We start from the raw sequence: 12,584 nt of genomic DNA, 5'->3' as shown, positions 1-12,584 counted from the left end.
GTTGCTGTAACTAAAAGATACTTATTGAATGACAAAGTTCTGTCGATGTTCACCTCTAAAGGTCGAAATTAATATTTTGAAAAAAAGTATGATATTGATAATTTTTCAGCAGGAATGGGAAATGTAAACCTCGAAAGTATAATCACATTCAAGAACTTGTAGTTATACAAATCATATAAGAACTCTTCGGCATTAAATCCGCGCTTTGTGTTCAGAAAAATAATACTCAAACTTTATTATAGTAAAATGAAAATAGAAAAAAATATCATTTATTGCATATGACTAGATGATGTTATATCTGTTTATAATAATAATAAAAAATTATGTCAATGTATGCGAGGAGCATGGTTATGCAATAAAGAAACGAAATCTCGTCCTGTTGTCAAAGGAATATCCGGATGAAGGTGTACCACAATAAGTGTCTGTGTAAGCCACGGAGGCATCACTACTCCTATTTTTATTGTGCGATTGTTGATTGTCTTATATACGGGTACGTCAGCTTTCCAAGTCGTCATGCAGCAAGGTATCTGAAAGAGAACAAACACGTTTATGTAGACTTACAAATGCTAAATCAGATTTTTCTGTAATAGAAAGGGTAACGGTGTGGTAAGGTGTGAGTCGAGTCATATATATATTAACGATTTTATATATAATTTCTGCCGTCAAAATCATCACTGCGTTTTCAGTTGTTGTTGTTGCAAGTATACTTCATTTAGAATCATTTTCATATCAGCGTGGACAACCGCAATACTGATGTTGGTAATAAAACGGAATCCTTTGTTTGTCATCGGCTATTGATAACTTTGATTTTACGCTCCCTCCTGCAATGGGGATTTAAATAGAATAAAAGAGTAAAGTATACGTGCATGTGAACGGGAAAATTAAAAGAAAGCGTAAATGTCTATAACACAATATGACTAGTGAGCGTTATGAACAGACCAACGTTCACCTAATTTGACCCAGTCAACTGATAACAATTTTTTGTTCCCTCACCGGTAGTCGAACGCATGCTACTGAGATATCGTGGCACCAAATCGCACTGCACTATGCCATACGCGCTAGACCACTCGACCACCGAGGCTCTATACATATATAACAAAAGGGGGAATCAAGATTTGTTTAGCTCTTTAAAAACCTTTGATATTATTTCCGTGTGCACTTCACTTATTTCTTGTATCATCTTCATCCGATGGATCAAAACACATTTTGAAAGACAACAAAACATAGTCAACCTATACTCACACGATTTGACATGGAATCACATATAAATAACATCACAAATAAAGCAAATGCATCACTCAGAAATGTAAAAACCAACAGCATAACAACAAAAAACTTGCTTTCAAAACATATGTCATATTTCAGACCAAAAATTGATTGTTGTTGTCCTGGCAGAAAAAAAAACCCAATTCGAAATGATCCTGAGAAGAGCTGTCAGGTTTACACGAAATCAATACAGCTACCAAAGCAGTGTAACAGCCATGCTTGAACATCTTAGCTGGCCTACCTTACTACAAAGAAGAAATCTCGAATCAGTCACTATGCTCTACAAAATCCAACACCAATTAGTATCCATCACAAATATACAATATTTATTACCATCAAAAGAACATAAATTTATTCTCTCCCACAAATTACCATTTATATTAAATTTTTCTAGAACAATAATGTGGAATTCATTACCATGCAAGGTAGCCTGTAGCCCAGACTTAGAAGCTTTTAAAGTTTGGTGCAAAACAACGTATCCATTGCTAGATCATAATCATGTTTTTATCCATATACAAAATAAAAAAAAAAAAGGGGTTTTGAAACTATTGTAAATATGTTCGGTTTTTAGAGTTTTTCCCTAGTATGTGCCTTCTTGTAATCGTCAACATATTGTATTATGTAGACGTACAATGGCTGCCCTAGAGGGTAAGAGAAATGTTACCTCAAATGAGAAAAGATCTTTGAAATCAATTTTAACATTTAAAGGTATTACTACATGGTGACCCGACAATAAAGGTTTTCAATTTATAAATGATCTTCTTATATAGTATAGGTTTGACTGTATAATAACACGTTGGAGAGCACAAGTAAGTGGATTTGATTATACCCCATATTGAATTTACTGACCCTAAACATATCGTATTAGGTCACTTTAACACACCATGCAACTAATAATATTACAAGTTAAGGAAAATAAATACAATCCTTATGGTGTTTTAACGACATTGGCTGGCTATAAAGCATCGTTATTCTTCACAGCGCAGTGTTATATGAAACTTACTGGAAGACAGGAACAAAATCCACAGCAGCAGCATGGTTTCTGGGAGACTATTCTACTCTCTTGGCTGTTACCAACAACTGCTGATAATTCAACTGCAAGAACCCCATTTAATGGTATGTTCTGGAAGTATGTTGTTGTACATTTTGAAATCTCCAATGTGTATTCGGTTTCTTTTGGATTTTTTAAATTGGCATCTGCAAAATAGTAACCATTTCTTTTAAATGATAATGTTCTGTCTCTTCAGTTTGTTGGAGATTTTAAAGATTTACCTGTTAAAAGTTATAAGCTAAAGATAAGATATTTCATAATTGTCACATGAAATGAATATCGGCTTTCCCAAGGCTGATATGTACCATCAAAGGAGTATACATGGATTCAGCTTTATCATATACAAGTTGTATAATGTAAAATATATGGCCAGTAGGTACTAACAGCAAAGGTGTCAACTTCAAACAACATTTTATGACTGATATTAGAAGATTTCATATATACAACCAGTCATAGTCTATATTATTGGAGTGATTACATGCAGTATCCTTGAAATTATAAAAAAAAATAACACATATATACAAAATCCCAATATGAAGACAGAAGTTGTTTAAAAGTTTTTAGGATGGCCAAAGTTTTTATTGCTCCTTCCAAATCATCAACCCTTTGAGTAATGTATGGTTTGATAAATTTTTTTTATAAAGTTTGCAGGTTAATAGGGTATGTAGCCGATATATCTCCATATTCTTAAATTTAGATCGTCATATTGCATCGGTATTGTGGGACTTTGGTTGTGTATATTATCAAAAGGTTATTAATATATCATGCTTAAGATCTTCCCCCTTTTTGAGTTTTCGACTGCCTTGTGTCAAATCCTGTTCTAAAATATAACTTTCATGCGGTAGATACAATAAAGGTAGATGCAGGATATGTGTTCCCGGTGCTATTAAAACAATTGTTTTGACTATAATGTAAAGCAGATTTTTTTTTGCGGTTCCAATTGTATTTTACAATCGTATATAGCAAGCTTTGGTATATATGTTACCTATTGCATCCGTCGTACCGATAGCTGTAATAAAATTTGATACGTTATCTAGTACATTCTGTTTAATGCACAATTGTTATACTTTTCAACAGGAATTATTTGAGTCGATACAAGTCCAAGGTCACAAAATTAGACATTCAAATTTTACGACAAACCTGAATAGACGTGCACCAGTGCAAATTCTAACTTTTATTGGAAATGTTTGGACATAGTGAATGTTCTCTCAAACTCTTGTGGATCTCATTGTTTTGGCGGTCGGGCGTTGCGTAGTATACTTAAATTTAATTACTGAAATTTTGCATTCATTGCCAACTACGAAAGAACATGTATGTTGCTTGTAAAATATCTCTTTTGCTTAGGCTCATTGATATTATAATGCCGCGTTTTCAGAAACCGCAATTGTGTAGCAATTGTGTAGCGTAATTACTATTACTGGTACCATTTTCAAATAGAAATTTAGTTGCTAAAGCATGTTGCACGCGAATTCAAGTGCATGCATGTGTTTTGGTATCGTCCATCCGTTTCAGATGATTAGAAATGACTACCAAACTTTCGATCATGTCCTACGGGTGTAATGGGACACTGGAACATGAATGGTGCTCTGACAGAATCGCATGAGGAATAACTTAATCTTGTCTTTTGCATGTGTTTGTCATGTATATGTCAATATATCTCGTTAGTATCCTATTCATGTCTTAAATTTTGCTTACCACTGTCGATATCAGCAGATAAAATAAGTAGTCGCTGATTGGTTAAACACAGTCTTCCTCTACCAACCGATGGCTTGATTGATTCTTTTCCAGTAGGATCTAAAAAATCTATGTTTGAAAACTGTAACCATGAACCTCCTAACAGTAACATTTCACCTTCTATCAACATGCCTAAAACAGAGTAAAATAAATGGTAAATTCATTGGCTAAATAATTTAGGTTGGTTAACAGTAAGTAACCTGCTTCCTATATTTTCTGTAAAAAATGAAATAATTTTCTGCACTTTTCACGAAGTTGCTGTAAGAATTTTTTATCATTTTTTTAGGAATGTGAAGGAAATTGGAAGTAATTTCAATCAACAAATAATCAACAAATAATGTACTTTAAGCTTGCTTCAACTACGAGCAACGTTTCATTTAGGTTAATCTCTATTCTTACAGAAACCCACAATTAAGAGTTTGTTACTGTAAGTCATGGCCAGATCTTAAATTTAGTCATAACTGGTATTGCTTTAAATGTATGTGTTTCTGTCAGAAGCCAATCAGAGTGTTTGCTGAGTGTTTGTTACTGTTAATCAGATTATCAATATATTGGCCGATTTAGAGCTTTGTATAATAGTATGGACACTTGCCTATTATTGAAGACCATATGTTGCCTCTTAGATGTGTTGATGAGTTGCTTTATCATTTAAATGTAACACTTATCTTTACCTTCTAAGCAATTACCCATCTCAATAAAGTAATGAAACGATGTTAATTTGCTTCAAAATACACATGTGCTGTCGTAACCGACTTTTTGTTTCTGTTAAATAATTTAAATGTGTGGAAAATATCTAACTAAGGTTTAAATATACCATAACCATGTTTAACAGCAAATAGCTACATTCTTTCTAAAATGTCTAATGTATTGTAAGTGCCCGGTTTATTCATTAACGATGCACTTTTATCCCGTATTTTTTTTTTTGGCATTTAAAAACTTTTCTAAGATAAGTAATCAAATCAACCTAATGAGTTACGTATGTTGAGAAAATCCTGCTGTGTTATAGACATACCTTGTAAGAGCTGTTCATATGACAACATCTCGCCTGGCTTCCCTTTCACATCCCACACGTTTTCCTTCATTCTATTGCCTTCTTCCATCAAACTTTTATATAATAAGGCTTTACCCTTCGTTGCATGCGTCTTACTAAATACATCCTGTGATCTGGGATTCAAATCTAATTCCGTAAATCTTTTTGCAATTGATCTAGGCTGTTCCACCACTGTCCGTGATAGGCTTGGGGAAGGTTGTGGCGTGAACTTCTGTTGCGTAAGGTTAGGCATTGTCGCAGACTTGTGTGCCACTGCATTAGGTGTATTCCCGTGTGTGTTGGCAATGAAGATTTCTTTATTTGCATTGACGACGGTATCCTACAATCAGTAGACAGTTATAATTATGCAAAAAGTACAAATTATCATTTTACTTGACAAGGAACAATCAGATAGTTCAACTTGGTTTATTGTATTGTGCATACCATAGCAATTTCTTGTCAGAAGTAGGAAGTTCAGCTGGTGCCAAATACATTACTTCAACCCTCATATCTAAAATACTTAATCATCTATAAAGACGACATAGGGCGGGGGCACGAACTTTAATGGGGTATCAGAGGGTGATACATGAGGTTATACGGCCTGATGGTATGTCTTATACAACGATGTTTGTATTATTACATTATACACCCCCTTTTTGCAACACTGAGGGTAATCATAATAAAAAAGAAAGTTTGGCACGAGATGTGGTGTATAAAATCTTCAATATCCAGCACATAAAATGTTTTGATTAACATCTTGACGACATCAGACACTAGATTCTTTAAATGCTAAACTGATGCGTGTATGAATCTGTATCCTCTGTGGTACTGACAGATGGTACATTTCCATCAAGTTTTTAACTCAATATATCAGATGGCATACATGTGTGTGTGAAAATAATGATAAATTGCCATAATCTCTTAAGCATTCCAATGCATTTAAATATAAAAATATGCGTAGATGTCTTTTATCAGCTAATACTGCATTAAATGACAAATTTGTGACAGTAGCGAGTAGTAATTTGTCTATCAATAGGCTAGATTTAATACATACATTCGAGTGTATGTGCCTGTCCCAAGTCAGGAGCCTGTGGTTCTTTGGTTTCACGTTGTCGTTGGTTCGTGTCTGTCATATATATTTCTATTCGTTTTGTTATTAATTAGACCTTTAGTTTTCTACAATTGATTTATAGTCGACTATACAGTATGAGTTTTTATCATTGTGGAAGGCAGTACGGTTTCCTATAAGTGCTTACATTAATTTCATTACACTTGAACTTTGGTGGATAATTGTCTCATTATCAATCATATCAGATCTAGTTTTTGTCGAGCCTGCAACTTTTGTTGCAGAAAGCTCGACATAGGGATAGTGATCCGGCGGCGGCGTTAGCTCACTTCTTAAAAACTTTATATTTTAGAAGGTGGAAGACCTCAATGCTTCATACTTTGTATATTGATGCTTCATGTTACGAAGTTTCCGTCAGTCACATGTCCAATGTCCTTGACCTCATTTTCATGGTTCAGTGACCCCTTGAAAAAAAAGTTCAAATTTTTTGTAATGTTGAATTCTCTCTTATTATAAGTAAAAGGATAACTATATGTGCGTACCTTGCAAGGTCCTCATGTCTGTCAGACAGTTTTCACTTGACCTCGACCTCATTTCATGGATCAGTGAACAAGGTTTGGTGGTCAAGTCCATATCTAAGATACTATAAGTAATAGGGCTAGTATATTCAGTGTATGGAAGGACTGTAAGGTGTACATGTCCAACTGACAGGTGTCATCTGACCTTGACCTCATTTTCATGGTTCAGTGGTTATAGTTAAATTTTTGTGTTTTGCTCTGTTTTTCTCATACTATATGCAATAGGTCTACTATATTTGTTGTATGGAATGATTGTAAGGTGTACATGTCTAGCGGGCAGATATCATGTGACCTTGACCTCATTTTTAGGTTCAGTGGTCAAAGTTAAGTTTTTGAGTTTTGGTCTTTTTATCTAATACTATATGCCATAGGTCAACTATATTTGGTGTATGGAAATATTTTATGATCTTTATGTCAGTCGCGCAGGATTTATTTGACCGTGACCTCATTTTCACAGTGTTTAGTTTTTGTGTTTGGTCTATTTTTCTTAAACTATAAGTAATGGGTCAACTATGTATGTTGTATAGAAGCATTGTTAGCTGTACATGTCTGCCTGGCATGGTTCATCTGACCTTGACCTCATTTTCAAGGGTCATTTGTCTTTTTTTAGTTATCTTGGTTAATGTTAAGTTTATGTGACAGTTGTAATAAAGCTTAGCTTTATACTTACGACTATCAACATAATATCAATGATTAGTATAGAAGGCGAGACATTTCAGCGTGTGCACTCTTGTTTGTATATGCATGGTATATGCATACCGTATAAGCGAGACAGTAACAGTATTCGGAAAAGTTATTATTTTTATTGATCTATTCATTCATAGATACAGTCTGTCTGGGGGAAACAAGAGGAATGTTGATAGAAAAAAATTCTCTTTCGTTTTTATTCCGGTTTGTTATTACAAGTTATCTCAGGCATTCTGTATATTTCTGTATTACACAAAGATGATACATTGTATATGCAATGAATACGTTATGATGTATATACCATGTTCATTACTGACTGACAAACATATGTTTTGTCCAATATCGAAAGAATATTTCGATCACTTCTGATTAGTCATGTAGACATGTTAATGTTATGAGGTGATGCACATTATTCTGTGCAATTATAAAATCTCATCAAGTATACCAGACTTGTAATTTTATATTTATGACAACTTCATTCATTCATCAATACATCTGTCTAAATATATGTCTATTTCAACAATATAACTTGTCCTATATCCAATACATCTACGAATATATTTACTCGTCCTGCTATCTTCCCCTCCATCCATTTATAAATAGCAAAGGAAACTTAATAATGAGAAAATTGAAGTTCTCTATTTTGTGGTCAAGTTTAGTTCAAAATGTATACCCACGGTCGGTCACAGTGTCCATATATGTTTCTCATATGTTATCAATTGTATAGGTTCATTAGCAGATCCTTTATGTTTAAAAGGGGTGATACAAATTACCAGCTTTCTTTGATTTTTAGTTTGGTCGATCATTTGGCTGAATCCGTCTCTATATCGATACGACAAATAAATTTTGAATCGATAATATTGAAATATATATTGCTTTGTGCATATATCCAACACCACCCTTAAATGTGTACCTTAATGTTAGAAATGTGTAAATATATCCAGTAAGTCAGGTAAAGGTAAAAATTTGACACTAAGTTTATAAATTTGGGTGTAAGTTCAAATAACCCATACGACGAATATGTTGTATATAAGTTACAAAAAATCTTAAATTTACATTCTAAATTATTCAAGTTTCCCATAATTGCTTCATTTTCTGCTCTGTTTAAGTTGAAATGAAATTTTATATGCCAACAATCGAAAGTACTTAGATTTAATGTACTGTAAAATAGTTTACATCGTCATCAACATATTCTTGTCTCGTTATAAAATTTAAATAAAATAGACGAGAAGAATTCTTACCAAATGTACAGAAACATATGTAAATGATTTTGTAAGGAAAACAAGTTTTTGTGCATTTAAGAAAAAAGTTATACTTATTTGCGATCAGTCTTGTAAAAAAAGAACAAATTAACCCAGAAAAACGTAATTTTGAAATAAATCAAAGGGAATATTATTCTACATGAGTTTGATTATAAAATCAACAGTTTAAGTCATGCTAATGCACTGGAAAATCAATTATAATGGGATTAATGTTAATTTTTAGTGGAGAAAATCAGCATGGTGTTCAACTTTATGAGCTCTTTTGGAACCCATGAAACGTGCTTAAAACGAAGTTTTACAGATAAAACCCACAAGTCCTAGACATAAATTTGAGTTTTACATTTTGCCAAATTTCTTGTAAATAATCATGTTTCTACGCTGCAAATTGCTATAAAATCTTATCGTAATTATCGTTCGAGATACTTATACTCAGTGCATTATATAATGTAGTATAGAATATTGTTTTTTTTGTACAAATTCTTCAGTCTTGAAGGTTTATTGCTCTCAAACATGTGAATGTTAATTATTTGGCATGTCCCGAACAAACAAATTACATGATTTATGAAAATTCATTTGACCATTTGCACATCTGTCTCAATATTATAGTTGTAACTTGAAATGAAATATGCGGATGATTAATTGGTTTCCATATCAACCATGAAAATATTATAAAACGTTTCTTTGGAGAGAAAAAAAAACCAATGAGTTAATAGTGCATTTCCGACAGAGGGCAATTATTTATCAAATGGTAAAGTGTAAGTTTTTTTAAAACAATTCATAAACCCCTCCCCCTTTTTTCTCCTAAACATTAGGGTATATCGGTTAGTATGGAAAATACTGAAAAACGGTGACAATGAAGTCACAAAAGTCAAAAAGTTCAATCAACCTAGTTGTCTTGTCCCAATCTTTATTTCTGATAATTTGATCAAAGACAGTAAAAATCGGTCGACAATTGCTTTTTGTTGTAAGAAACTTATCCAAAGATATCTGTTGGTTATGCCTTTGTCAACAAGTCACATTGATACATGTAAATCTTAAATTCCTTAGTATGTTTGACTAGAAATCAGGTATCTAAGTTTTGTTACAATATAATAATAGCCGTGTAATCAAATGCCAATTTTTGTTTGTTCTTTCTTCAATATAAAGTTTATAACGTCCAAGGAAAATATTCATTTGTTTACACCAATAATACAAGAATAAGGAGAAAGTAAATAACGAAATAAATCACCCAAATATAGGGTGGTCACTATTATTGTGTACTGACCATCAGTGTATGTCATCAAATGTGCCTTAAGAAATCTATCACATTTGTATCCTCTTAATTCTACATCATAAAATATACATTTATGATCGTGTTAAAGTCTTTAACTTATAAACATTTTAAAAGTTTTCCCCATCCGATTTCGTTAACCTTTAAATAGAAACTCGACCTGTTATAACTTTATTTGAAAAATGGAGAATAAACGAAAATAAAATAGAAATATAACATATAAACAAGTTTAATATAGACCAAAATGGTATATATATATATGTTTAACATGTTTTAAGAAGAAAAAACTTACCTTTTTTTGTATTTGTCCTGATGACTGCATTCCCATGGGCGAAGATTGAAAAATGACAGGAGATGTCGTTTGAAAATCTGAGGATGATGACTGAAATCCAGGTGCATGAGGTTGATGAATCCCGGGGGATGTTGAGGGAAAGGTTTGTACCCCAGGAGGTGATGTAATGTTTATCAATTGTCTCTGTTCTCCAATCTCGGCTAACTCCTCGTTATAATCATTTCCATCACTTTCTGCCACTGGTGCTAAAGTAGGTGTGACGGTTCCTGTCACCCTGTCTCTAGATCCCACATTATATCCATATAATTTTGTAGAAGACTGAGGTCCAGACCAGGTCTGTGACCCTGGTCTAATCGGTGGGAATTCAACGTTATCATAAGGTCCTGCATCCATTAATTACCCTCCACAGTATATCAGCTTATGTTTTCACACTCGTTGTAAGAGATATCTATCTCGGGATAGAATCACTTTAGCGGGGGAGCTTTGTACATTTCTCTCATTCTGTGTATTATTAAATGAAATAATCCGAAATACAAAATTTGATCACAAACGTATCTAATATAAATGTAGTTTAACAAAATCAGTTATCTGCTTAATCCATAAAAATCTTATGATAACCTACTCATGAACCATTCATAACACACTGTTGTAAACGACACCTAAAAATAGGTTTCTCAGAGTAGAGGGAGAATTTGCTGTTATCGTAGCCAGACTTATGCGTAATAATAATGGAAAATGGTACATTCCTGTTGAATATATATGTTGTGTATGAAAAATTGAAGGCGTTGCTACCATCTGTTCTTAATGTGATCGCTCGTCCCAGGTGATATCAAAGGAGAAGACGCTCCGGAGGCAGATCTATTATAACATTTGGGAGATGGGCCGTCGTAATAATTGATTTGGATATTGTTATTTAGTGACATTATACCTCGTAGTTTCTGTGTAAAGTAACAAAAATCAATTCAAGTTCATTCATGGGATAAGGGTAAAACTGGAAACTTATTAAAATATCAAAAGAATATTGATTATAAAATGCATAATAAATTCAACCCAGTGTGATAGACGGGAGATGCAGCGTGCTATTTTAATACGAAATTAAAGTTTTATGAAATATGTTTTCTTTTTTCAATTAATTAAGTTGAAATTAAATCGTTAAATTACTATAACACAAAAAGTTAAAAATATTATTCTAAAAGACTTGCACTGGCAATGAAAAATGCTGATTTTAAAATATAATCTGTATAATATGAGATTGCGTATAGCAGTATAAGAAAATAGTAATCTATCACGTGCGCTTCAGTGGAGCATGCATGCATATTTTTCTTCTTTCTTGTGTTTTAAGATTTTTCATTAACCTTAATTTAATATTTTAACTTATTTTCCGTTAATGTACATGTTAATTCTCTTTTCCATATACAATCTTACAATACATGCTACCAGAAGTTCATTACTAGACATTGTCTAGTAATGGACTTCTGATGCTACTCATATTTCCCACAAATATAAAGATTAGGATAACATAAAATGTTCACGTTACAATGACGGAAAGAACAAATAAGGCTTAGATGGAGTGGTGAATAGAAGGACGACTTTTTTTTTTTTTTATGTCTACAGTGTAAACGATAACATTTATATTCAGGTCAAGAACATGTTAATATTTGACATGCATGGACCTTGTTTAATGTATGCACGATACGCTAAGCCAGATTTTTAACATGCCATTTCACAAAGTAACAGGTCGGTCACAGCAACATATGTCACCCAACCTGGTAAATTATTCTGATTTCGAGCCGAACTATATCTGTGTATACCAAATTACGTTTTCAAGTATTTGTGTAACCTAGCCACCACTACTGAACCCACATCGGAACACGCTACCACGTGACAACCGAGGAGCTAGGTTCCTCAAATGGAGAGAAGACTTATCTTTAATATGAAAAGAAAGTTGAACGAGTTTAGATATGTCAAATGAGCAGTTATAGATATATTAAAGACAAAAACTTACATACTGAATAGAAATATGAAGTGGATGATATTTTCATACCATAAAGAGGTATGACAGGAGGAAAACATCATTGAACAATTTTGTTGAATTATTTAAGAAACCATTTGATTTCTAGGTGGCATTGAACGGGATCTGAGATACCACATGTTTCATTTCAACAACCATGAATACTCCATGCAACTGTTGTTCATGTTCGAAAATACTGAAAATAATATACTAAATTACTATCATATATACTATATATATATCCCCATAATTCAACTAAGTAATGTACGGTGTCAAAGGAATTGTATATAAACATCCCAAAACAAAAGTCAAAGAGAACTAAACAACACAATGGTCA

The 12,584-nt window shown here is 33.0% G+C and overlaps 1 protein-coding gene across 2 annotated transcripts; it reads right to left on the bottom strand.

The window, feature by feature from the left end:
• Positions 1 to 256: 256 nt before the first annotated feature.
• LOC139516536 (uncharacterized) lies at positions 257 to 11,132 on the bottom strand. 2 transcript variants are annotated; one of them, XM_071306705.1, is made up of 6 exons: positions 10,237 to 11,118; positions 5,064 to 5,421; positions 4,013 to 4,183; positions 2,270 to 2,463; positions 1,508 to 1,546; positions 257 to 527 (listed from the first exon to the last, which is right to left on the bottom strand). In XM_071306705.1, exons 1-6 carry the CDS (start codon positions 10,627 to 10,629, stop codon positions 327 to 329), a joined length of 1,356 nt encoding a protein of 451 aa, XP_071162806.1. In that variant the 5' UTR covers positions 10,630 to 11,118; the 3' UTR covers positions 257 to 326. The 2 variants fall into 2 exon arrangements, with proteins under 2 accessions (XP_071162806.1, XP_071162807.1); XM_071306706.1 differs by lacking the exon at positions 1,508 to 1,546 and having other exon boundaries at positions 10,237 to 11,132.
• Positions 11,133 to 12,584: the final 1,452 nt, after the last annotated feature.

Source organism: Mytilus edulis, chromosome 3 (assembly GCF_963676685.1).
Source record: "Mytilus edulis chromosome 3, xbMytEdul2.2, whole genome shotgun sequence".
Lineage (NCBI taxonomy): Eukaryota > Metazoa > Mollusca > Bivalvia > Mytilida > Mytilidae > Mytilus > Mytilus edulis.
Note: the sequence above shows the minus strand (reverse complement) of the source record. Positions and strands in the feature narration are given on the sequence as shown.

What these genes read in the sequence shown, in the direction of transcription:
- LOC139516536 (XM_071306705.1), bottom strand. Translation starts at nt 10,629, where the DNA reads ATGGATGCAGGACCTTATGATAACGTTGAATTCCCACCGATTAGACCA. An exon ending in GATTTTGTTCCTGTCTTCCA is followed by an intron (nt 1,547 to 2,269) that starts GTAAGTTTCATA and finishes TGGATTTTGTAG; the next exon opens with AGCATAGTGACTGATTCGAG. An exon ending in GATTTCTTCTTTGTAGTAAG is followed by an intron (nt 528 to 1,507) that starts GTAGGCCAGCTA and finishes GTTCTCTTTCAG; the next exon opens with ATACCTTGCTGCATGACGAC.